Here is a 27,888-nt window from a genome sequence, read left to right as displayed (position 1 = left end):
TAGCTACTCGTGATTGCAATAGCAACAAACTAAGATTATTTGAGCACTCTCACTTCTCATAAACAACCTTTTAAGCGCTCTCACTTCTCATAGACAACCTTCAATTTGGTTATGTTATTCTCTATATGAGTGAGAGATTAATCACTTTATATGAGATTCATATCGAAAAGGTAAATGTGAGACTATTTATTATTCATATTTTTTAAAGCAAGTATAATAGAGTCATTGTTATTTTACTTTGGTGAAAAAAAATAATACTTTGAGTTGTTTTGCCTCCTCAATTATCAAGGAATTGACTTCAACTGATTAAACTAGTAGATCATGTAACTAAAGGCAATTTAGTATTATACATTTGGGTACAAACATACTTTATGTGTTGGTGTATACATCTACTATTATACCCTATGTGAATTTTGAATATAATGACCTACCTTTGGATAGAATCATGGTTTCATAAAGTCACACACAATCTCAACAAGGTCCAAAAAACCTTCAATCAACAAAACTCGAATCATTTTGGAGATATCCAGAGTGAGTTAATCAAAATCTTTTATCATAAGTTCATATAAAGCATGTCATAACACAAATAAAATGCATATATTCATAATCTCATGCTTAAATAATCATGAATAACTCTAAAAATAACATGAAACACACCTTATATCATGTTAAAATTATCAAAAAGTATGAAATCAATGATAAAAACATGCATTTATGAGTCATATTTGGGGCTGAGGTCTTAAAACTACCTAAATGGGTCCTTAAAGACCCTAAATAAATCACAAAAAACCTTGAATCGGTCCAAAAAATCACTAAATTGGTCAGAAAACCCTTAAATCGATCATAAGAGGCCTGAACCGATCTCATAAACAATTAAACCGATTTTTAGAATGTCTAAACCAATTTCAGAAACCCCAAAAACTGATCTTAGGAACTCGTGAACCAGTCCCAAAATGACTATATTTGTTCCTAAACTGGTTCTATCTTTAATGGGTTAAATGGTATGGTTCTAGACCTAATCTGACCCATGGTCACTAACCCGATCTACTCAAGAACAATAATGAGTCCTAGACCAGGTCTTATTGGGTCAGGACTAGACCTGATCCACCTGGAACCCCAGTAGGTATAGATCCCGGACAAGGTCAAACTCAGACCCAGTCCACCCAGAACCCCCAATGGGTCTGGGTCCCTCAACGGGTTCTGATCTTGGACTAGGTCAGGCTCAAACCCGGTCCACCCGAAACCCCAACGGGTCTAGGTCTTGGATCGAGTTTGACCAGTTGGGACTTAGTCCCGATCCACTCAAAACCCACAACGGGTCTGATTTTTTGACCAAGTTTAACTGAGTCAAACTCAAACGAGTTCACTTAGAACCCCAACGGGTTCGGGTCCCAGACCGAGTCTGACCAGGTTAGGCATGGATCCCATCCACTCGGAACCCCTAACAAGTCTGGGTCACATATCAGATTTTATTAGTTTTTAAGAAAACCCATCCACTTGGAACCTTCAACGGGTTCTGGTTCTGGACTGAGTCTAATTGGGTCAGACACAGACCTGGAACCCCCTAATGGGTGCGGGGATGCTCTTTCTGAAATATAGCCTGCTAAGAATCTTAAATGTCGATAAGGTATGAATGGAAGTTTTGCATAATTTAATGGAGAACAACTTTCATTTTAACATCGCTACTGAATTCTGCATTGGTTAATCAAAAAATGCAAATCAAGGCATCAGACCGTGCATGAATAAATTTCTACTAGAATTTTGTAGAGTTTTCAGAAAACATGCCAAAATGCTTCCACAGAACTCCAATGATGCTCAAATCACTCAGACAAGATCCTCACACGTGAATGAAATCAGATCTACTGGGGGATCATCGATCCTCTGCTGGATATGGCCTAAATTTAAGGATGTACAGTAAAGGTTGCCTCAACAGTCGTCGATGGACAACCAACCGAATGGCTGATTGAATGATTATGGCAGGCAGTAGGTCGCTTGTCAATGCTTCTTCCATCGTCATCTGACATCTCAAAACCAAACGAGAGTATGACGAGTGAGCCAATCGAATGGCTGGCAGAAACGACTATGGCAAGCAGTGGGTCACTTGTCAATGATTCCTCCATCGTCGTCTGACATCCCATAACCCAATGTTAGTATAAAATGGGTCACAAAAGAGTCACTTACCGGATGCGATCTTGGATGATTTGAACGATGCTTTGATGGATGCGGGTGGTCGACATTCTCCTTAGTCAATTGACACCCTCAATGAGCCCAAGCCAAAATGTCAAAAGGTGAGCAGAATCCTTGAACCCAGAGAGAAAGATCACACACAAATGTGGCACTCAGCAACCACGTATATCCTCATGGTAGTCCTCGTCAAGCTATCATGAATCTCTCATATTTATAGGAAGATCTAGGGGAGACCCATAATGGGAACTAGTGGTGGTCCCTAAAGGTATGTTTGAATCATCGTCCTCCTTCTGAAATGGGACAAAATGGACACGGGAGAAGGTGATTTCAACAAACGAATGCGGTGGACGCTCGAAATGGCGTCCATCACAACCTTAAAAAGTCATTCTTTTTGTAACACCTCTCCCTCTGTTATAAAAAGAACAAGACGTGGGGAACACGTTAAAAAAATCGGGTGCAGGGGTCCCTTGAGTATCTCTCTCTCCTTGGCAGCCAAGGATTCACTGGTGCCAGGGTCACCGATGCCGAGGATGAGTATGTCGCTGTCATCAACACGAGGCCGCCAAGGCTGAGGCCGTTGGCGAGGTTCACCCTTTCTTTCTTCATCTTTTCTTCTTTCTTCATCTTTCTTTCTTTCTTCTTCTTCTTTCTTTTTCTTTTTTTTTTCTTTTATTTCGGTTTGAATCAAAATTATTTTTAGGTTTTCATATTTAAGGGTTTTCTTAGATTAGGGGTTTTTGTTTGATTTTCATAGATTAGGGTTTCTTTTTCTTGATTGGGTTTTTATTCCATTGATTAGGGTTTCTTTTTCTTCTTCATTCTTTTCCATCAAATAAAGGACATTTGTTGGACTTGGAACAAAAAAAATAGAATGAACAGAACCATAACTTCCAAAACCCAAGAGTCACCCCTTGATATGCTATGTCAATATGAGTCACATCCAAGTTAGATCCAATCCAATCCAAAATTCAATACCAACTTCATTGACAATGCAGGGTTTTGGTAACACCACCACTACCAAACAGAAAAGAGCATCGGACCGAAACCACAACACACCTCTGATTCAAGACTCCCCAACAGTGAGTAAAAGATAGTTTCATGCTTGCAAGGAGAAACAAAATGCCATCGTTGACGATTCATGACGGAGTAGCTAAATACCTTGAGAGAGAGAGAGAAAGAGAGGACATGTTAGTGTCTGCTGCTTTTAGCTTGAAGATTTGTATGCAATGGTAATTCAAAAAGCCTAGGTGGTTTCTTACAAAGATTAATAACAAAATTCCTGAATAAAAGTGAAGGACTTCGTCCAGAGGGCTTCAAGTTTGTAACCTTGGGTGACCCAATTTTCTTAGATGAAATACCAGCGTATTTCTGTATCTTTCGCACTGGAGTTGGTTGGTCAAAAGAGACTTTATGCTTAAATAAAACAAAAATATTATTTTTTTAAGAAAAGAAAATTCTTATTCTTTTTTTTCTTTTTGATAGGCAAGCTGGGGTTAGGCAGTACCCCCACCAGTTATACAACCATGCCATTGAGTTTTGAACTTGAAATGAAAGTTAACTAAAGTTAAGCAGATCCCCACCAGTTATACAAACTAAATTCTTATTCTTGCTTGATCCATTTGGAGTCGAAACTTAAAAGAAACCTCTTCTATCTTTTAACTTCTAATTGATGGTAAAAAAGATATGGTAATTGAATCTCAATAATTAATTTTACTAACTATGAAATTCTGAAGAAATTAAAAAGAAATTTTTAAGTAGTAGCCTCTTTGGGATTATATGTAAATAAACGAACATATCAAGCAAAACAGAGAAATAGAAACTAACCAGACCTATTCTCTGTAATACAATGTGGTAAACTAACAAAACCTATTCTGTGAAAATTGCAATAAACGAAGACATGATCAAATAGAAAAACAAAAGTTTCTTTTAGCTTCAAGTTGAACATGGCATGAGGTTATCAATGTAATACCATCACAAATTCAATTTATTGTCAGTATCTCAATTAATGCAATTTGTATGAATTCTGCTAAAGTTTTTATATCTTCTTCCGAAATGTTCCTTACCGTAATTTTTGAAGAAAAAGGACATTGTTTTTACCATGTGCTTTTAGAACAGTCATTAAGAAAAGATACTATGGAGAAGGTAGGAGGGGGAACCTCCTTACGCAATTAGATTGGAGGGAGATTCAGGACTAGGATCGAGGATGCACAAACCGTATTAGGACTAGTTTACAAATTACACCAATGAAAAACTTTGTTTTTCTTGTGTGTGTAACCACTAATAATATAGCAAAAATCATGAAACAGTATATGTGCATAGAAAATATTAACCAACTGATTTTTAATTTTTTAGTATATAGATAGAAAACAACCCACGCCTTTGTGGAAAAAGAAAAACAGAATTGTTGAAATTGAATTTCCTCACTTCGATTTTTCCTACTAGACGTTCTATCATGTCTAGCTAAGTAACTGGACTTAATTCGGACTTTCCATTACCTTGGTTTTTATATTTTTCTAGTTAAGTTATTTATCTTGCACAATCTTTCATCAAGACCGGGTTGAAATCTCTTAAATAGCAGCAGCAAAAAGAATGGTAAGAAGTTTTAGGAAGAACGCATACCCATAAAGTGCTCAAGATGTTTAGCAGCTCAACAATTGAAAGCGTGGTCTATTTCCCACGTAGAAAATACATATACACATTGATCAATACGCCTATTGTATAGAAGAACAGGTTTGCAACATATGCACTTAACTTAAATTCAGCCTCTCATGATTATGAAGGTCAAGGAACTACTTTTGGAATTGATAAACAAGAATGCTTTAACTTTTAAAATGAGCTTGCCCTAGTGATAATCAGATCATATAAAGTTTGCTCTTACCACATAAATCAATCCAAGCCAAGTAGGTAAATAAAGAAAAATATAAGTACCACAGCAAGTATCCAACAAATGGATCTGGATCTACGAAGATCAGAAAGATTTCATAGACAAAAAAAAACATATTGCTTAAACACATATATTTGCAACATGAAACAATCTCGTCAGGTACAGCTCACGATAATTCACATTCAAACAGGACATTATATTCCACAGAAAGTAATAAAGTCTCACATCTAGATCACAATAATCTCATGACATAATTGTCCTTACTGTTCAAAACAGAGAACAATCTAATAATCTGTTTGTGACTTTAGCATACTTGAAATGAAAAAAAAAAACATTTTTCCAAAATTAGTGCCATAATTTTCTGTATCATTGATGAAGTACTTTCTTCACGAATCCTTGAAATGAGTTCCCAATTCCTGCTCCTACAGCTTCTGCCAAATATGCTGCCTGTGACAATCAAGAAATGCACATCAAGTATCTGACTTAACTTTGAAAATTCAACAAGCAGAACAGCATGCACAAAGCATTACCTCCTGGACTGACTTCCGAAAATCAAATGCATCTTTGACTCGAGAATCCAAGAACATCCAGGTGTCACGAAAATCTGGTTCAAAGAGATGATTTACATCAAATGCTCTCACAAAGTTATCTCAGTTTACAAAAAGTTGGACAGCGGGTAAAGATAACCTGGGGAGTGATCAGTCACCATATATAGCTCAGTTGTTGAGTAAATTCCTCCTAATGCAGCACGTTTGGCATACCAGTCAATATCTGAAGCCTCATCACCAGCAGCATGCCAAATTTCATCAACTAGCATAGCGCGCTGCTTAAAGCTAGTCGGAATATTCATTGGTTGTGCCTAAAAAGATATGCAATGATATGTAACGTAGCATAAATATGCATCACCATAAACATGTAAAGACACAAACACGATACCTGGATACTTAGTGCTTGAGGCCATCGAGATATACAAGGTGTCTGCATTTCCAGGCGGATACGGACAAGCTTGGCAATGCACTCAGTAGTTATCAAGTTCGACAATTCCCCATCTGATTGAATTCTTTCAATCAACCTTTGCAGGCATTCATCCATAAAATACTGCAGCAAAGAACAAACCAATAATGTACAAGCCAACACAATAAATTAAAATAATTGATCCCAGAAGGCTACCAGTAAAAGAGGACGTGACACCAAAACAGATGAAAAAAAGGAGATATTGCTACTGTATCAATTACTAAACCATGAGAAACCATCACCAACAGACGGTAGAATTGCAACAACTTAGGATACAATAATTAATCCTATGAAAAGCTTTGTAACATGGGTACCTCTACCAGCTCCCTGCACCTCTATCGTATTTGCACTAGTACCTGGGTACTTTTGGGTATGGGTCATCTGGGTGTTGGACTTGACTTGACAATCTCGACCAATGATCCTGTCAATGTGTAGTCAATGCTAGGAATATAAAGCATCGGCTGTTAACTGTATGCCATTTTTGTTAGCTAGTTACAAAGATTTGACATGTTTTAGACTTGGTCAACAATTGACAATCTACAGCTTCATATGTAGAGCACCTTGTAATATGTAATATAGCTGTGTATTTTTCTGAGTGTTTGCACGTGTGTTTGTCTCTCTCTCTCTCTCTCTCTCTCTCTCTCTCTCTCTCTCTCTCTCTCTCTCTCTCTCTCTCTCTCTCTCTCTCTATATATATATATATATATATATATATATAGGGTTAATATTTGGTCAGATTGCCATCATGATGCAGCGAGAGATCGACGTCCCGACGTCAATGTTGTTTATTAAAAAACAATATATGGAACTACAATGAATAATAAAAAAAACAAAACTAGGAAATGGAACTGGCGGCTGGAAAGGCCAAAATGAAAGCTGTTGTAGCTGAACGTGACAGAGGAAAAACTCCCAGAAAATAAATCAGTCTTCCCCCTCTACGTAACCCTAAAGTCGGGTTAAGTAGGCTGTGTATCGGGTCCGGATCCCGGGTCCTGAACCCAGTATTGAATGGACCCGATACCATCAATCCTGGCTGGAGTGGTGGTCATGCGTTGTCCTCTTTGCTCGCTTGGCATAGGTGCGCAGAGGTACGTCCCTGCTTCGAGGTACCTGACTCGCGATCGGATCCATCATTTGGGTCCGATCGTCCATCCCATTGGTGTCGGGTTCCATGGCCATGTCCGGTTCACGCTGTATAGGCTCAGCCTTGGCTTGCTCTGCATCATTCTCCTTTGGTTGGGAAGAAGTCGGCTCAGACGACTTGATGTTGCCACAGTAAGCATATAGATCAGACACATTGAAGATAGGCGAAATGAGCCAATATTCGAGCAGTTCAAAGACACATTGAAGATTTTTTTATTTTTATTGGTCATTATTTAAAATAACTTTTTATTTTTATTTACTTATTTATTTATTTATTTGGTCAACTTAAGCTGACCAACTAGCCGTTGGACCTCTCCCAACTAGCTGTTGGGCTAGTCTCTCTCTCTCTTTCCCACCCTTTCTTCTTATATATATGGGTAGTGTGTGCATTTGTAATGTTAAAAAGTGATGGGTAGTTTAGGTGTGTGCACGAGTGTGTTTGTAGTGAGGCCTACATGTAATCTTGGTATTTTTTTATTAATAAAAATATTTACTTTTTACTTCTTGGTTCCTACTCTTGTTTATGAGTTGTTTGTTGCTTGTATCCAAATGTGTTTTGTTATGGCATTTAGATCTCATTTGTTCAATAGGATTTAGTTTTATTTTTATTTTCTTGCATCTTGGATTCTGTGTCACTTCGTGACATGGTATCAAAGCCAAGATATGATCATCTCGGTATTTGGCTGTTAGTGATGGATTCTGGATCCTTTGATCAAAGTATGGCTTGGAGACAATGGAATCTTAATCTGGTATGTATTTTCAAAACTTTGTTTATTTTTGTTTTTGTTGTCTATCTCATGCATTCAGCATTTGTTTATAGATTTTTAAGAAATTTATTACAAATTATTTGTTGTTCATTTGAAACCTTTTTGAAATATTCTTTGATTTTTGGTTGATTATAAGCACATGATTGAGCTCTTTGGAATTGTTTTTGTATATGGTTTTTTGTTTTCAAAATTTATTGTGCTTTTTGGACTTTGTTGAACTCATATTTGTGATGTTTTTCAATCTTGTTAAATATTTTAATATGATATGCAAATCTATTTAATTTTGTGCAATGGTATTGTGTGATATTCATGTGTGTGATCTTATGAGATCTTGATTAACTCATGTTTGAACTCTCTTTTACTTGATACGCTCTTGCGTGAAATCTAGATGCTTTATTTGAGTATTTGAGAAGTATTGAGGTTATATGTGGTTGTTGTTTTGGCATTTCTTAGAAATTTCAGTTTGTATACATGATTGTACCTTATTGGCCTTATTTGTCAATAAAAGATCTCATGAGATTTTGTGTTTGTGCATGCACATTAATTTTGTTTATTCGTGCATGTGGATTTTACAATATCATGAGTTTTAAAGCATGTTTTCTCCATGCATGACTTGTTTATTATGAGAATTATGCACTCATCTTTGTGGAATTTGTGTTGAATTCTTCTATGAGATTTATGATGCATTCTTTATGCATTTCAGCCATCAATAAAATATTAGTTTTTATCTTGTGAGCACTCTCTTGGTATGTGGCAGTGTGGCTATAATGCCTATAGTGGCTGATTCGGTGGACTGTTTCCCTCGTTAGATTTGTGGTGTTGGTGCCCTCTGATCTTCCTTGTGGGTGTTCACTTCATTACATCCTTTTTGGGTGGACATCATATTACATGTCTGTATATCGTGTGTTGCCTCACATGAGGATTTAAGCATTATGTTTGTAACTTGTCATGTGTTTTATTTATGTGACATGGTTAAAACTCAATTTATTGAATGGATTTGAGGATTCCAACTCTTGTTATTTGATTTGATTTGAAATTATCATTTTCAAATTGGTTCATGTTTGCTACCTCCTTTGGAAAGAGATTTCTAAGGTTTTCCTATTGCCTCTTGATTTTGGCTGAGTCCATTTTTATTTGATGCATCCATTATTTTGTTCAGCCTTTTCGAGGTGAGTTGTGTGCACCTCAGTGTTATGAAGCCAAAGATGTTTGTTGGGGTGAGTTGTGTGCACCTCTATTCTTGTCGGTTTAGAACAGGGTTACCGGAAGCGCCTAGCTAAAAGGGGAAGCGCGCTTCCGAAGCGTGGGGGGAAGCGTCCCCCTTTTTTGGGAAGCGTGTTTCCCTTTAATGGGGGACGCGTTTCCCTTTAATGGAGGACGCGCTTCCCTTTAATGGGAAGCGCGTTTCCCACCACGCTTCCCCCTCGCTTCCCCTGTTTTTTTCAATTTTTTGTATTTTTTATTTTTTTTTATTTTTTTTTCGCTTCCGCTCGCTTCCGAGACGCTTCCTAGGTCGCTTCCGAGACACTTCCCGAATCGGTCCTAAGTGGTCCCACGCTTCCCCGCTTCCTAAAATTTTGAAAGTGCCTCGCTTCCCGCTCCCGCTTCCCGCTTCCTCAACTGGCAACCATGGTTTAGAATTCCGGTTTATGAGTGCTAGTGTTGGCCCTTGGTTTGGCTCTAACTGACAGATGTTTGATCTCTAGTTCTGCGAGTGTTTATTTGGCCCTTGTTATGTTGAAAGCTTATATAGATCTTTATTTGTAATGGCTAAACTATCATTTCTTTGTGATCATGTTGGTTTCCTATGAATTAAATCTCATGATATCGCTAAATTTATTGTTATTTCCTTGATTTAGATATTATGTTTCAAAACATATTGCTTATCCTCTTGTTGACATTAGTTTGTTTTCATTATAATATTTGTACCTCTTGTTTTTTCACTCTTTCCTCTTATTTGAGAGATTTTTTTTGGGCAAGGGATCTTATTTTATCAATTTGCAACCATGTATGTGGTGAGTTATGTGCACCCGTTGTAGTTAATGGTATTATTTACAGTTTTTACAACCATTTGTGAGGTGAGGTATAAGCACTTCTTGTGGTTGTAGTTGGTGTTTATTGTCAGTTTAGATAGTTGGTATTGCTAGTGTAAGGTCATTGGTATGGTTATTGCTGACATTTGTTTTTTATTTCTTGTCTTATGCATGGTTTTAAAACTCGCCGAGTCAACTCGGTGACTCGGCTCGGCTCGGCCCTCCAACGAGTCAACTCGGCAAGCTAAACTCGTTCTGCGAAAACTCGGCCTTGACTCGGCCTGACTCGGGCGAGTTTTGGACACTTTTTTCTTTTTTCATTTTTCAAAGGCTATGGGCATTTTTTTCATATGTAAGTGTTCATTTTTCAAAGAACAAATAGCATAATAACAATAGGCTTACCAACTTAATATAAAATCACAAAATTAGTAAAAGTCAATCAAATTTCACATGTCCATCATTCATTCCTTTTGGTAGCTCCAGGTAAGGAATCAAACCCAGTACCCCTCAATGAGCATAGAGTGAATCCACTAATCCAGCTAACATAATTGATCCCTCATGCAACCATCTCTGAGACCTACACAATAGTTGGCAGCCAGCCTATTCAAAACCAACAGCATAAAATGCCCACATTTATCATTATAATATATATACATCACAGCATTCTCATTATCCAAAGCTTATATGCATTTATGTGCAGATATATAAAGCATGGTCCAATCAACTCTACATCAGAAACACACTTACAAATATCAAGATAAAGTTCAATGTTCCCAAAAATTTGCAAGGATTTTCTAAGGCCCTGCAACACAACAGCTATGTCCATATATTCAGGATGTAAACCATGATCGAGCATGGCTATTAAAGTTCTTGAAGCTAGTAATTAAGTCATTCTTTATATATTGTCTTGAAAGACTTGCTCCTGCTTGTGTAGTTTCTTTAGTAAATGTGAGATTTGAATTAAGAGCAGTTTTACTTGATGTTATTTTACTTATTAATCAATTAAACTAGTAATTAAGTCATTCTACAAACCTTTATATGTTTAAATGAAAATTTATATATTGTCTTTGTTTTAAAATCAAAAGTTAACAAAACCCGGTCCGAGTCACCGAGTTGACCCGCCGAGTCACGAGTCAATAAAGAACGAGTCGAGTTCTGAGTCACGGGTTTTAAAACCTTGGTCTTATGTGTTGATACACTCAAATTTTGAGGGTATTGAGTTGGAGGTCAATGAGGTGATTGCTTAAGGTGAGCAAAACATTATTGAATATCATTTCTCATGTTATTATTTATTGTATGTGGGATTTTTTAAAATCCCTCCATGTATTTTCTAATCTTTTCCGTTGTCTATTTGCCCTTGTATGAAAAATGGTTATTCCTTGAAAAATTTTAATGCATTTTATGTGCATTTGTTGAGTAATAAATTAAGTATTTTTAAAGTATTGTATGCTCTCTCCCTTGGCCCTTAGTGGATCTTGTGTTTGCACCCTTTGAGGGTTGTGTTCTCGCCTCTTCTGTGAGGTGTGTGGGCCTCTTCTTATTTTGTTACATTATGTGCATTAAATATGCTTTAATTGCATGTTGGATATATATATATATATATATATATATATATATATATGTATATATATATGTATATATATATATGTATATATATATATATGTATATATATATATATGTATATATATATATATGTATATATATATATATGTATATATATATGTGTATATATTGAGGGTATTTAGATTTGTTTCATGTTGGTTACCTCACATGCATTATTGTATTGATTTTTGTATGAATTTAATTAATTCCTCTTTTGTTGTGAGCTCTTTTGAGCTTTTACATTTTATATGCACATTGTCGTGTTTGCTTAACATAATTGATGATTTGTACCTTCATTTGAAATGTTTATCTAAACCTTTGGGATATTATTTATGCATGATTGTTTATCTCTTCTTGAAACTTTATGTCTAATATGTGCTTGTCTTTTGAACTTTAATGGTCAAATTCTCTTATGAGTTATGACCAGTATTTATGTTTTCTTGAAAAATATGTTGATTTTGTGGTTATGATTATATAAATTAGATTTCTTAAAATTGTTTTTGAGGTACTATGTTCCTCGTGTCTATCTTAATGGCTATTGTGTCTTGCTTGAATAGTTATCCCTTTTTCAAAAATTGTTTTAAAATTATGTCTAATATGTGTCTAGTCTATTTCTACACATTGTCCATACCTATTTTGTTGGTATGCTCGACCATGGTAATGTTTTTTCCTCAATAAAACATGTTTATTCTCTATATATTGTCTAATTTATTTTTATATACTGTATCTTTTGGGTTTTGTTGGTATGCTTGATCATCCTCTCTCCGTAATATATAGCATTACATTAGTTTATTTGTTGTCTAAATCAAATTTATCTATTATTATAACAATTTTGTTACTTTAAAATCTTTTTTTGTTTTTAAAAGGGATTTTGTGATATATATTCTTTTGTATAGTTGGGACATTTGTTTTGCTCTATTTACAAGTTCTCAAAGAGAAGATAGTTTGACCAAATGATTGTTGAAAATCTGGAAGATTTTATGAAAGATTTTGATATGTCCTTCCATGATGGCAGCTAATGAATGCAATTGGTGAATAGACATTTGAAGTCTTGGGATCTTTCCTTTATTTTTGTATTTGCAAAATTCTGGTTACTCACTGTAAGTTTGAAGGAGGGTGTTAAGATAAATGTATCTTTGTGTGGTATTTGCCAAGGTATACTTGGGTATACTTATCATTACTTCCATTGTATTTGTAATATTTTTGTATTTTAGGTATATCCTTGGTATACCTACTAGGTATTTGGTCTTTAGATTGAGTATACCCAAAGTATACTTGTAGGGGTATAATAGGAATTTTTTTATTATTATTGGTCATTATTTAAAATGACTTGTTGTATTTATTTATTTATTTATGTGGTCAACATAAGCTGACCAACTAGCCGCTGCACCTCTCCCAACTAGTAGTTTAGGTGTGTGCATGAGTGTGTTTGTAGTGAGGCCTACATGTAATCTTTGTATATTTTTATTAATAAAAATATTTATTTTTTACTTCTTGGTTCCTACTCTTGTTTATGAGTTGTTTGTTGCTTGTATCCAAATTCATTTTGTTATGGCATTTGGATTTCATTTGTCCAATTATCCAATAGGATTTAGTTTTATTTTTATTTTCTTGCACCTTGGATTTCGTGCCAACTTCATGACAGATATGATACCTACCCTTGAACAATGGAATCCTTGACAGCATTCAGCAAACTCTTATCAACTTCACCAGGTAGCGTATCATCCAAAAGTATGTTTGGTCCCTGCATGACAAGAGAATGCATGGTAACGATACTTTTCCTTTCTTTTTTTTCTGATGACCTGCAAAGCTTTTAACCACTAAAATGAAATGCAAAGACTTCAAATCCAAGGGTCCACAAAACAATCAGTATTGTTGTGGTTATGACAACCATCAGGAAAGATAAATGCGGTAGAAGAACCAAATGATGATTTTGTCTATACCTGCTTCTATCAAAATGAATACAAACAAAATTCAATTTTTAGATAGAGAGAGAGAGGAACAACTTTTGATCACATCATATTTGGAAATCATGTCACATAAAAGCATTATTTCCAGAAGTATCCTTTATCTTTGTATTAGTTGCCAAAGTATATTGATAAGCACGTTGCAGCATACCAAGAAAGCTAAGCCCTTCATGGAAATTTTTGTGCGCATAAAACTAAAGATCACCACATTGTAACAACTAAAATGACTTGCTATCTGCATGAATGAGGTGCATGATATACAACAACAACAACAACAACAACTACGCCTTCATCCCAAAACAATTGGGGTCAGCGATATGAACCAAAAAAGAAATTCATTTTGGGTCTTCCACATGAATCCTTTTCCTCCAATCATTTCTATCCAACGCCATGTCCTCGGTGAGGTTCAAAGCATTCATATCCTTTCCTATCATCTCCATCCAAGTCTTCCTAGGCCTACCCCGACCTCTTTTAACTAATATATTTTTCCATTTCTCCAACCTTCTAACTGGAGCATCATTAGGCCTTCGCCGAATATGTCCAAACCACCGTAAACGATTCTCTCGCATCTTATTTTCAATGGGTGCAACACCTACCTTCTTACGTATCTCTTCGTTCCGAATCTTATCTTTTATTGTATTTCCACACATCCATCTAAGCATCCGCATCTCAGCTACACTCATTTTTTGAATATGATGTCTCTTGGCAGCCCAACATTCCGTACCATATAGTAAAGCGGGTCTAATAGTCGTCCTATAAAACTTTCCCTTCAACCGCAATGGCATTCTACGATATGTTTCAAAATTTATCTGAACTATTAATACCTGCTTATCTGGCCCAAATGACCATATAGATTGTGCTGCCAGCAAATCTCAATCATATTTGTCTTTGAAGAAGTCTCCAATTGTCTTCCTCGACCAATCAAGGCTGACAACACCATTCTCAGTATCTTCTGCTAGCCCTTTCTCAAGCGGCTCTGCAAGCTGTACACAAAATGATGAAAAATTAAAATCATCAAAATGGTATGGCTGATCGATCATAATTTACCATAGTTATTCTATTTTTCTTATTTGGTGTCTCCGCAAAACATTTGATCGAGGACTCCACGACTGTTTCACAGAATGAAACCACAGGATCTGCACCTAGACAGGAAAAGATTTTTTGCCAACCAAAATTAAAGTAAAAATGATGTTTCAAAATCATAAATCTGTATCATTATTATGCTCAAGAACAAACCTTGACTTCCACTTCAGAGTAAAGTTCCCTCAGATCTTTCATTATAGAATCCAAATATACCTCCCCTGTGCCTAAAATTGTGTGCTCCCCAGATTCTTCAACTTTGGTTATTGCCAAAGGATAGCTTTTGCTGATCTTCCGAAGTCTTTCCACCATTTTGGGCAATACGCTAGGATTAAGGGGCTCAGTTGAAGTTTTCACAACAGGAAGTGTATTAAATCGAAGAGGACGAAAGATATAGACATCTTCATCTGTTTCCAGTGGACAAAGTGTTGCAGTCTTCATAATGGATTCATCCACACCCTCAATGAGGGCCCAAGAACCTGCAGGTGCTTCACTAATGGGAAGACGATAGCGAGCTTGGTAAACCCACAACTTCGTGACTAACTTGACTGTCATATCCTCTTCATCAGGTGAATAACCTTCTCATAGGACACACGTACAGTCTGCCCAGACTGAATTCTTCCACTGTAAACTCTACCAAAAGTATCAAATACACTGCAGTTGGACTTAGGGTAAAGTTTTGTTATATTGACCATGAAGGGACCAGATGGATCACAATCTTTCATAGCCTCAAAAACCAATGATGATTGTGGTCCAGTATATATGTGCTCTACCTTTCTCATTGCAGCATCCTTAGCAGATGGAATGTGCTCAACAAGCATATCAGTGAATCCAGTTGCAGATCCAAAAACTGAGCTGCACGCCAACCTCAACAGAGACCTCACATTCAATTTATATGCTGCATTGCTAAGTGTCACACCTAGCTCGGCAAGAGTTGTCTCAACGTTCTTCCTATATTCACCTATCACTTGACTGTATAGCTTGTAAAGAGATTCAAGAACAAACTGCACAAATGATCTTTCACTTCCACTAAGAGGAGGTTTCTTTCTGAATACTCTAGCATCAGGGTGATAATATAAGTCTCCCCATAGACAAGTGGCAAACTTACTAGCATCAAATGGTATTCCATGGAGTTTAATATATAATTTTACAAATGATTGCAGGGTGAAGGACCATCCTGCACTTGCACTAGCAAAACAAACATTTCTAGCAGCTGGATCAATTATCTGAACACCTCCTGCTGTGGTAGAGAAAGCTGAGATAAGATCATTGATAACTTCAAGTGTATGCCTCAACTTGAAGTATGCATCCATTGGTGGCAACTTAAGTTCAGTTATCAAGCGATCAACCTTTAAAGGAAAAAAATAGAACTCTGGTGGGATCCATGCAGAATATAAAAGAAAGATAGTAAAAAATGAATAAACAAATAAAATATATAATAAGGTAATAAAGTTGAAGAATCACCTTATTATCACTACTACGATAGGAAGTCTTTCTTGTATTGCATGATGTATAGCCCTTTCTGTGTTTACCTGCTCAAAATTTTCAAGTGGACAAGAACTACAGAATGGTTGCAGCTATTAACTTGGAGAATCGGAACACATGCCCAACAGATCAAAAACTTCATTCTGAAAAAGGTAGTCATTGTTTTATGAAACCAACCCTCCACATTCAACAATACTAGGGTCACTTAATCACTGTGCATAAAGATTATTAGCAGATAATATTTTAGTTATCTGGTTTCAGTATTAGATACTGTGTGACTTGTAAGGATCCCTTTTGGCTTGAGTTAAGCAGGAGATTATTAATTTTAAGTTGTGTGAATCACTGTGGTCATTTTAAGGCGTATTGATGCTTGTGCATGTCACACCTTTCCAAACATAGATCCTGAATCTCTTGGTTAAACCCACATAAGTGTTAAATTAGTTAATCAAGCTCCCTGTTGATATATCTAGTTGAAAAAGTGAATCAGATTTTGATCATAGAGTGCTAATCATTGCCAAACATAAAGGTATAATCATTGTGAGACAATGTTGTAAAAAATACTCTAACGTGTACTAAAAGGGTCTAAGATACAAATCCTTCATAATAGCATAAAATCGTAAATACACAAAAAGATCTACATTTAAATTTTAATAATTAAATATAGAGCTTACATTGAAATATAAAAAATTGAAAGTATGTATACTTGACATTTTAACCACGAAGAAATATTATAATTAATAAGCAAATGAACACACGAAAAAAATTTATCAATAATCATTGAGTATATAACTTATGACAACATAAAAGGCAATAGACAATAAAATAATCACATAATATCCGATCCAAATGACATTGACCTATTCCAGTTTTTCTAACATCTAATGTCATTTACTCATTACTTCATACACCCAAGAACTTCCACCAGCTTCATATGTTGCAAAACTTTCACCAGCTTTTTAGGGTAGTAAAATACCTCCTCTGGAGGTAATGTTTGAGTTTTCTTAATTTTTGGTGCTGATGGTTGTCCATTATTCTTTTCACGACCTTCTGGTAGTTGTATCTTTTCATTTCTAACAAACTATGTATGACTTATGCAGATGTGAAGAAATTGTAAAAGATTTGCATAGTATTATATTAATATATTGATCTCCACTTGCAAGGCATTTCAACAAATATTCTGCACATAACGTCAGTGGAACAGACAATAAGCTGTATCCAAGCTTTGAAAAAACAGTAAACAAGGTATCCAAGTCGAACAGTCTTTGCCACTTGCTCTCATTGTCATTAGTAGGCCTCACTCAAATATATACTTTGGTCAAACTCAACCATGAATCAAGCTTGTTATCATAGTTTTCGAAGTTGATCAATTTGAATTAGATTAGAGATACACCCAACCTACTATTAGGAATACTAAAAGCTCACAAAGTAGGTGATGAATCATCGCTTCAAGGATTTTGATGTACATCTAGCAACTTGCCTCATGGTTTTCGTCTCTTCCTCTCCTAAGTCCATAGATCTAGCCTCATGAATGAATCAGGCCTCTAGAGGGTCTAAGAATAGAGAAAAAGATTACTAAAATTTCCAATATTTGAAAAGTTAAAAAAAAACTAGAAGACCAGAACGAGAGGAAAAACTCCTCTCTCTACTGTTTTTGGTTTGAGAATAGGATTAAAAGGCCATATTTATTCCAAAAGATATAAATCAAATGGTCAACAAAAAAGAAAAAATAAAACCCCAAAAATCTCAATTTTAAATTTTTAACGAATATCCACTCATGATATTTAATACGTTGCAAAATATAGTATGATGGAGCTTGTATCATATGACAAAAATACAGTATGACAATTGCAATTTTCCTATGTGATGCAATGAACAGTATGGAAGTTAAAAACTGTCCAAATTTACCTCATCAAATCCTATTCACCTCCATAGCAGCCAATGGGTTTGGGACCATTTCAAATCTGGAAAAAGGTGAAGGAAAATGACATTATAACAACACAAAGCTAATATTTAAATTCATTTTCAGCATCACTAGTGCTTGGAATTGGCCACTGCACTAATAGGCGAGCTTATTTAATTTTTAGGCAAATAAAAAGGGGATGAGAAGCCTGCATCATAACCACAAATAAGTCACATCCAATTTAGCTTTTCAAGACAAAACTTCCCTTGGAAATTCCCAATTTCAACCTACCACCTTTGCGACTCTAGCTTAAGCCAGCCCTTGATAATCTATTGTGATTAACAAACTGATAACATGAAGTATGTATACATGTATTAATAACTGATAATATGTATTCTGTTCATGCAATTTTGAAAAATCCAATGAGTTTCTGATGTTACATGAGTAAGTAGTAAATGTGAAGTATGATCTGATTGTCCACTCTGCATTTTGATAATGTCAATAATTTTCATTTGTTGTGTATCCTGAAAATATTCATACTGTTGCATTGGACATTTGTAATCTAATTTATGGTGCTGTGAGATTGTATTAAGATTTAAGAAGTGGTGGTTTGCATGCAATGTGCACTGTTGCTTGTGATTTATCGTGACTGATTATATGGTGTCGGTGGTTATAATTTCTATAACATGTTATTATGTCTTCTTACATTTGAAGCATTGAATCTGTTAATTATAGCATTTTAGCACATATATTTAAAAATAAAAATTGGGTCACCAGCCAGCACCTAGGTGATCTCTCTCTAGTGCTTTTGACTGCATAAGATTTTCGTGAAAACACTGTTTTTTTGTGAAAAATTAAAAATGAGTTATCATTTATAGTTTACTATACAATTCAGTTCCCATGTAATAGAAACCACAATACCTTAACTGTGTGAACATTTTGCATTTTGATGAAGGTGTCCGGTGCTTAAAAACCTCATGTATTCGAAAGTGTGTTTCTCGTAAGTGAGAAAGTATGCCTGCAAAGCAAGCTTCAGGGAAGCGAGCTTGAAAGGATGCATAAAAGCTTCTGATAACCATGATTAGAGTTCATTATAAGAAGCAAGCTTGGTTTTGGAGAGTTAAGATATCGTTTCCAATACATCCAGAAATGGTGGCAAATTTGAGAATTTATAAAGGAATCGACAAGTAGAAGGTTTAGAGAGAAGATTCTCATCAAGACGTTGATTGACTAGATCAACAGATTCCCCATTATGTTCCTAACTATAGCAACCATAAACTTTTTCATACTATACTACAGAAATACAAATCAAAGCAAAAATACAGTACCCACTACATCATTCTCCGCAAATTGCTATAGCAGCAAAGGTGAAATTTTTTACGAAACACATTTGATTGCATAACTAAGAAACAAAACGTGTGGCTAACAACCATATCTTACCATGACACCGTCCGCCGCATCGACGATCACCACCGCCCCATCCGCTAGCCTCAGCGCAGCGGTCATCTCGTCAGAGAAATTGACGTGGCCGGGCGTGTCCATGATAACGACTTCCCGTTCCCGTCCTCGAGCACGAGCGGCATGGGCATGGTCTTGATCGAAATCCGCCGCTCCTGCTCGTCGATCCGTGTATCCGTATGCCGCATATGCTTCTCGCTGTCGGGGTCAAAGGTGGAGATGTGGTGGGTCTGCTCGACGAGCATGTCCATGAAGACAGCCTTTCGGTGGTGGATGTGACCGACGTTGCGGACGAGGGTCGGGTTCGACATGAGGCCGAGGAGGAACTGGTCGGAGACGTAGGTGGAGGAGTCCTTCACGCCGAGCTCGAACTAGAGGTTGCGAGGGGGCTTGGTGATGGGCTGCTCGTCGTCGTCCATCACGAGGGTCTCGACGCCCTCGCCGTAGACCTCCTCTGCGGTGGGGTAGTACTTCTTATCCTCCGCCAGCACCACCTGCCCTTCGAGCTCGTCCGCGTCCTTGCCGGCGCCCTGCCGCTCCAAGAGCCAGCCGTTCGTCACCGAGGCGTCGTCGTTGTCGGACGCCCGGCGCATCTCCTCGTCCTCCTCATCGTCGTCGTCTCCGGCGTCACCGCCAGGGGACCCGCCGTCGGAGTCGATGTCCGGGCCGATGTAGTTGCCGAACTCGTCGTAGAGACTGTCGTCCATGGCGGGGAGAGAGAGAGAGAAACCCTAAGCTTCCAGAGTGTGACCAAGTAGTAGCAAGTAAATGATTCGGGCTCTGAATGGGTACAAGTGTACTATAACCAAATCCGATCTTACTGGATATGAAGGATCCAGTACAGATTCGGATTTGGGTCGGTAAAGGCCTTACCGGGTCGGAACCCCATCAGTTCCACATCTGCCTGATCCGAACTTTCCCGCATGATATTACGAATGTAGCGGCACTCCCTTATATAAGATAGATAAGAAGAGCACATTGATATGAAAATGGGTTTAGGTCCATTAAACAACAATCTTGCTTATAAAATTGTGGTCAGGATCTTTTTTGGTTTAGATTAAAATGAAGAATCAGTTTTCCCTCCCATTTTACGTATCAAACACACTCTTATTGTGCATATTTTGTAATATATGATTTTTAAAAGTAAATAGTAAATATTAATGAAATGATAACTCATACAAAAAACACTATAATCCTGCAGTGAAATTAATTAACCAACATCAATTATAATGCCGTTTCATCACTATCTATTAAAATTACTTAACAACAATAAGACAATTAATAATCATGCATGTCTAGTTGTAAGGAAACCAACCAAGTTGAGCCTTGGAACTTCAAACCCTAGCTCCCTAGCCGTCATGGTCTATTCAAGCTTGACCTTGGCTTTTAATAGGAGCTTGGTTAGTTCAAGCTTTGGTGAAGTATGAGATCAACTCTAATTCAATTTAATAAATTTATGTTCTTTCATTAAACTTTATTAAAATGCACATAAGAAAAAGTTGTGTTGTGGCTTCTAGACTGCAAATGAGCTTATTTACAAAACATGTTAAGTTTAGGGAAACTATGCACAAGAATATATGTATGTAACTCAATATACTTGGTACTCAATTAAACTTATGCTAAGTTGAGATGAGTGTTTTCATATCAACTTGTTTATAGACTTGAGTTCGAAATAGGCTCAAAATAAAAAGTCTCTTCTTTAGTTAGACAAAAGGACTTATTAATAGGTTCATATATGCATTTTGCACAAAGTAAACAAATAACAATGAATTGTAATAGATAATCAAAATTCCAAATAAACTCATTCAACTAGTGAGCTTATTTTAGGCTATCTCATCAATAAATGCATTTAAGAATTGCTAAATTTCACATCTTCAAAATATTAACATGTAATACAAATTTAAGATATGCATGTTCAAATCATCATTCAACACATCTTACAAAATTAATAAATCAAAAATTTTTCATATACATGACCACAATAATATATTGAAATATGTATGTCTTCACAGGTTTTGAACCATATATTACAAAGTAGAAGAAAATCAATATTGTTTCTATAGTAATAAAAAAAAACATTGGGCCACGTAAGACAATGTCATCGTGTCCCCACCTATAGTTTTAACACAAAGCGATGTGTGTGTTGGGGGGGGGGGGGGGGGGGCAAGCCCATTAAGTGACTCAATCCTTGGTGAGGGTTTTTACATTATAAAAATAATAATCACTACAAAAATCATTTACCAACAAAGAATTGGTGAGTAAGGAGAAAGCATTGTACTTAGTGGAAGTCTCCACTGATAAAGGACTGGTGCATGCAAACAAAAAAAAACTTCAAACCTTTACCCCCCAAAAAACATGCATATTCCTTCATGCTCCATCATATGCCCCTCTCCATCTACTTCCCCTATGTGCACCATCACATACCCGCATCTTTTCAGGATGCACCATCAAACTCAGTCCACTTTGCCTTTGTCCACAATCACATACTCTCTTTCTTCTCAAGACAAACCATCACTGTCCATATGCTTCACTTCAGTTGGAAAAGCAAGGAGAACAACAAAATACAGAAAGCACAATAAATTGCTATAAGAATATCACTCAAGAGAAAGAGTTATGTGGTTCAGCATATTGCCTACATCCATGATAAGAAAGGAGCTCAATCTTTTTCTTATTATTTCATGAACCAGTACAACAACCAATATATATGGATCTTCTTGACAAATATGGTTCTTATCAGAAATCAACAAAGTACCAAACCGATAAGAACAAATATCTAAGAGGAGCATAAATAGGCGATAATGAAGGGATCCATATCGAGGTTGTTATGGAAAGAGTCCTCTATTCTTGAATAGTCTCTATCCTCTTCAACACTCCCCCTCAAGTTGAGGAGAGTAAATATCGAGTGATCCCAACTTGTCGAGAATATCTACCAACTTGTTTTTGGTAACAACATTTATAAATATATCTACTATATGATCATGGCTTCTAATATATGGAGTGACAATTTCTCCATTCTGAACTTTGTCTCGAACATAATGGCAATCTATCTCGATGTGCTTTGTCCGTCTGTGAAAAAATGGGTTAGCAGCGATATGAATAGCTGCTTGATTATCACATAAGAGCTTAGTAAAACCTAATTCGCTTAATAAAGCTTTTGCCCAAATGAGTTCACAAGTAGCAACAACTATAGCTCTATATTCAACCTTTATGCTTGATCTGGATATCACATCTTGTTTTTTGCTTTTTCATGGGACTAAATTGCCTCAAACTTTAATGCAAAAATCGATGGTAGATTTTCTGTCAGAAGCACTTTCTTCCCACTCAGCATCATTGTACCCTTCTATTTTAAGATGATCATTATATTTCATCTACAATCCTTGGTCTGGATAATTTTTTAGATATCTTAATATGCCATTTACAGTATTGATATGAGATTGACGAGGAGCATGCATGTACTTGTTGACTTTATTGACCGCATATGTGATATCAGGCCTAATAACTGTTAAATAGATTAGTTTGCCCACTATCCGTTGATACCACTTTATATTGCTTAGCAGTTCATCACTGGCTAAATCCAACCTATGGTTCACTTCAATAGGTGTTTCAACCGGCTTTCCACCAAGCTTCCCAACGTCGTTAAGCAAATCTAACGTATGTTTTTGTTGAGAAAGGAAAAGCCCCTTTTTTGAGTAACCAATTTCTATACCATATGGAGGAATTTGCATGTGCACTTATTCTTGAAGATCACATTGTAAAAAAATAATTTTTATGTCTAATTGGAAGAGTTCCCAACAAGAATTGCAAGAAGTAGACACAAGAATTCGAAGGGTACTCATTTTTTCAACAGGTGCAAATGTTTTCCCGTAATCTACTCCTTCGGTTTGTGTAAATCATCTAGCCACCAATCTGGACTTGTGCCTTTCTAACGTCCCATCACTTTTAAATTTAAGTTTATATATCCACTTACACCCAACAATTTGTTTACCTGGAGGAAGAAAGACCAAACCCCAAGTGTTGTTTTTTACTAAGGCTTGAAGTTCCTCTCACATAGCTTGTCTCCATTCTAGACATTTGGAGGCTTCATCAAATGTGGTTGGCTCCTTGACAACTAAAATCTTAGACAAGAAGGTTGTATATGAGGGTGACAACAAGTTATAAGCAACATAAGAGTTTATAGGATATTTAACCACACTATAAGTAACATATAGTCTCTCAGTTTTTCTGGTGGCCGAGAAATCCTTTATGAATGCCTAATATTCGGAAGTTTGGCATCGTGTTCATCTCTAGAAGTATGCATATCTTGACTTGATTTTGTGGAGGAATTGAGAGAGACACTATTTTCTTGGTTAATCTCAAGAGAAATATTAGGCAAAACTAGGTGGTCAGAATGAATCTGTCTTGTCATGTGATGCTTCCCTTGAGAACTTTGCTTAAAATATGTTTGTTTTTCATCAAACGTGACATTTCGGGAGACTAACTTTTTTTTCTTTTCATTATCATAATACCGGTAACCCTTTTGAGTTTGGGAATACCCTAAAAAAACACATCTAATGGTTTTTTTTCCAAGCTTGTTTCTATGAGTGAGAGAATTCCAAACATAAGTAATACACCCAAAGGTTTTCAAGTGTTCTATAGAATGCTTTATTTTCTTCAAAATCTCTATAGGGGATTTATTTCCAAGATGCCTACTGGGAATTTTGTTTATGAGGTAACTTGTTGTTGCACCATTACCCTTTCCTTTTAGTTAAATAGTGTTGCATAAAAAGCTTCTTCATCCTACGCACAATAATTTTCCAAAGTTGTTTGTTATGATACTTAATGATTAGAAAAAATATTATTAGAAAAAGTAAACTTGTCTAAATCATTATATGAAACAAAAAAAAAGAGTGTTCTTGATTTGTGACTCACTTGTAACAAAACAGACGTGTGCCCAAAAACTATATGCTATACTGAAATGATGCCATTAACAAGAAGACATGTAAAATTTGCAGTTTTTATAGATAGAAAGCAAAGGAAAATCAAATAGGTCGCAAGAAAATGACATCATATAATAAGAAACACAAAATTTCTACATAAATTATATGACATTTTCTTTAATACACTAACCCAAGGGCTTATTTGTAGATGAATATGTTCACAGTCAAACTCTTTTGCCTTTTCTCTCTTGACCTAAAAAAACATTTTCTCTTTCATAATTTTGATTTATGCAAATTAAAATGCATAGCTCATGTGAAACCAAGTTGAAGCATCATAACTTATTGTCTTTTAAAACACCTTAATTTATAAATCTTTAGCAATCAACAAGGTAAAGATATCCTTGTTTATTTACTTAAACATTTTAAAAAAGTTACACTTTTGTTATTTTTTTATTTAAGTTTCAATATTAGTCAAAATTAGTCTATTTATAGCTGCTAATAGTTATTTGTAAGTCTAGTTTATCAATTTTTTTTACTTATCATTTTCTATATATCTATTATAATTTGCTTTTCACTAGTATTTTATCCATTTACACGTAAAAAGTGTATCATTTTAGATGATATATATATATATAATTTTTTAAGAATTTTTAAAGAAAGAAGTAAAACATTTTTTTCCAATAAAGTATTGCAATAGTTAATCTCTTTTTATGTCACAACAATCTTTGTATTTAATTAAAAAGCAAACTAAGTATGTTGCTAATGCATATAATATATATCTAGATATTAAAAGTTAGAAATAAAAATTATCTATTAAAATTTTACAATTTGATAAAAGATAATAAGTTTTATTTATAGTTTATCTAATGACATAATTTATCATGATATTTAATCAAATATAACATTACAAAACTATCAAAGTTATTCTATTATTTTAAAAATGTATATTATATCACATTAGTCACAAATTCTTTTTGTTTGTTTATGTTTTATAAATGTTGTTATTATAAACTTTAAACATATCATATTAGTTACAAAAGCAATTGTTTTATAATTGTTGATAATGTTTAAATGTTTTAATATCATGCAAAATCATGAATTATATAGTATCTTAAGTACTATCATAAATAAATAAAATATAAAAATAATATTTACTTAGAATAAAAATTTTAAAGTGTTCCTAACTAGTTCTATTATGCATAATGAAATGAGTCATTTTTTTACAAACGAACTATTGAATGTACATTATAAAATAAATACTTTTAAAATATAGAAAATAAAACATATAAATACTGTAAAAAAACATCTTATTATGACAAAAAGTAATTTTTTTATTTTCATGGAAATGAATTAGAAAATTACAATAAAAAATTATCTATATCATGTTTTTATATAACTTATTAGACTATAATAAATGATGTGTTATAAAAAAACTGAAACTACATAATAAATTTGATGAGGTAGTAGTTTTCACTTCATAATCATAGTGTAATAAATTTATTATACTTCATACTTAAAAAAATAAAAATTACTATATAAATACTTTAAAAAATATCTTATTTATGACAAAAAGCAAATTTTTTTACTTGCACCAAATGAAAATGAATTATCAAATCATAATAAGAAAAAATAATAATCGTTTTATCTTGATTTCTTATAATTTAATTAGCTATAATAAAAAGTTGTTATAAAAAATTCTAAAACTACATCATCATTTTGAAAATGCTATTTTTTTGCCTCATAATTTTAATGTTTTAAGGACAATCAATGTCTTTATTTTCATTGATTTAAAACACGATGCACACAATCTGATATTTGTTGCTCATGGACAGGTTTACATGGCATTAGATGTTGTCCTTGATTTTAAATAGATAAACTCTTAGAACGTTTGATTCCGATGTGCGGATTTTTATAAGGTTTGAACATTCAACGGTCCAAAATCTTTGTAAAAATTGTAGGCTTCAAGTATTACTTTTTTCATAAAAAACGCATCATCCAGATGTGGATTCCTAGTAAATCGACTTTGCCAAACACATCTATGTGCTCGGAACCATGACAAAAATATAGAAAAAGTAAAAACCTATTTAGCATGTTTCTCTCTCTCTCTTATATATATATATATATATATAATGTGTTTTTCTATGTGCATGCACTTGCCTGTGTTTTTCTTTGTGCCCTTGTTCAACCAGCTTGAACAGGCCATAGACCTGGCCTATTTCTCAATGGGTTCGCAACCAAGGAACCGACCCGTTTCCTAAATAAGTTTGAAATTTTAGATCCAACATGAACCCATGGGTTTACCAAGATTGGGTAAAATCAGGTCAAATCAGTTCTGGATATCAGCCCAATTCGAGTATACCTGACTTAGTTACACCCCTAATGCCCGGCCATAGAAAACGTGGTTTAATGAAAACCAGGTTTAAAGCCTGGCTTTAAAAACGCTATGAAAACCTGGTTTTGATGTTTGGATGTAGGGGTGGCAAAATCTGACCCAACCCGTGAATCCGCTTCTTAGCCGGGTTAGGGTTTGACTTAAACGGGTTCATGTCGCAAACAGGTCGACCTGCCTAACCCGTTTATTAAACAGGTTGTGTTCGTGTTAGGGGTATGCCAACCCGCCAACCCGTTTGACCCCTTTAATAAACGGGTTAGGTGGGCGGGTCAACCCGTTTACACGAACCCGTCAACCCACAACCCATCAACTGGCAACCCGCAACCCGTTTAATAAACAGGTTCGTGTCTATGTTATTGGGTTGCGGGTTACTCGGGTCGGTTATCGTGTCTATGTTATCAGGTCGAGCTGTTTAATAAACAGGTCACCGTGTCGTGTAATCGGGTCGACACAACCTGACCCATTTATTAAATGGGTTACCCATTTAATAAATGGGCCGTGTTCGTGTTTGCCACATCCGAGGGTCATGTTCGTGTCGAGGTATTCTGACCCACCAACCCGACCCGACCCGATTGCCACCCCTATTTGGATGACAGCTTCTAACCTGGTTTTGACTAAATGCTGCTACTAATGATTTTTGCTTTACCATGTCTTCAAATTCTATTTTTCGGGTCTGAGTAATCCCAAATGGCCATCCTAAGGTCAAACAAATAATACATAGGAATTATTATACTTAGGAATATCATTACCTGATATCCCACTGAATTCGAGTATGTTTAGTTGGATTTGGTAAGCCAAACTATATCCGATTACAATAAAACGCGAATTTAGTTTTGATTTTTTGCTATAAAATCTGTCTATATCCGGATAGCCGAGCCTAATTACATGTAAAAATGATGTGTGTTTTTCACCATCCAAATATTGATCTGAATCCTAATTCGTTTAACAATCATCCTAGTATTGGATACATCCCTACTTATGTTCATCCAATTCAACCCTAATTATGTTCGGATCCGGACCTGGACATGGGTTTAAAGTTCAGACCTAAGTGAGTCAAAT

At 35.5% G+C, this 27,888-nt stretch overlaps 1 protein-coding gene and 1 pseudogene across 1 annotated transcript; both read right to left on the bottom strand.

Moving 5' to 3' along the window:
• Window positions 1-5,248: 5,248 nt before the first annotated feature.
• LOC149834065 (uncharacterized) lies at window positions 5,249-7,264 on the bottom strand. Its single transcript, XM_090009275.1, has 5 exons — window positions 7,196-7,264; window positions 6,008-6,169; window positions 5,759-5,930; window positions 5,602-5,675; window positions 5,249-5,518 (listed from the first exon to the last, which is right to left on the bottom strand). The coding sequence occupies exons 1-5, from the start codon at window positions 7,262-7,264 to the stop codon at window positions 5,438-5,440; spliced, it is 558 nt and encodes a 185-aa protein (XP_089865401.1). The 3' UTR covers window positions 5,249-5,437.
• Window positions 7,265-14,166: 6,902 nt separating this feature from the next.
• Window positions 14,167-20,240, bottom strand: LOC149834064 (110 kDa U5 small nuclear ribonucleoprotein component CLO-like; annotated as a pseudogene).
• Between the last annotated feature and the right edge of the window lie 7,648 nt (window positions 20,241-27,888).

The sequence above is a fragment of the Nuphar pumila genome, chromosome 6 (assembly GCF_984573655.1).
Source record: "Nuphar pumila chromosome 6, dmNupPumi1.hap1.1, whole genome shotgun sequence".
Lineage (NCBI taxonomy): Eukaryota > Viridiplantae > Streptophyta > Magnoliopsida > Nymphaeales > Nymphaeaceae > Nuphar > Nuphar pumila.
Note: the sequence above shows the minus strand (reverse complement) of the source record. Positions and strands in the feature narration are given on the sequence as shown.

Excerpts from the sequence above, each read along its gene's own strand:
- LOC149834065 (XM_090009275.1), bottom strand. The coding sequence starts at position 7,264 with ATGGCCATGGAACCCGACACCAATGGGATGGACGATCGGACCCAAATG. Across the intron at positions 5,931-6,007 it reads CTCAAGCACTAAGTATCCAG|GCACAACCAATGAATATTCC; the intron begins GTATCGTGTTTG and ends ATATCTTTTTAG. Across the intron at positions 5,519-5,601 it reads TTCGGAAGTCAGTCCAGGAG|GCAGCATATTTGGCAGAAGC; the intron begins GTAATGCTTTGT and ends TGATTGTCACAG.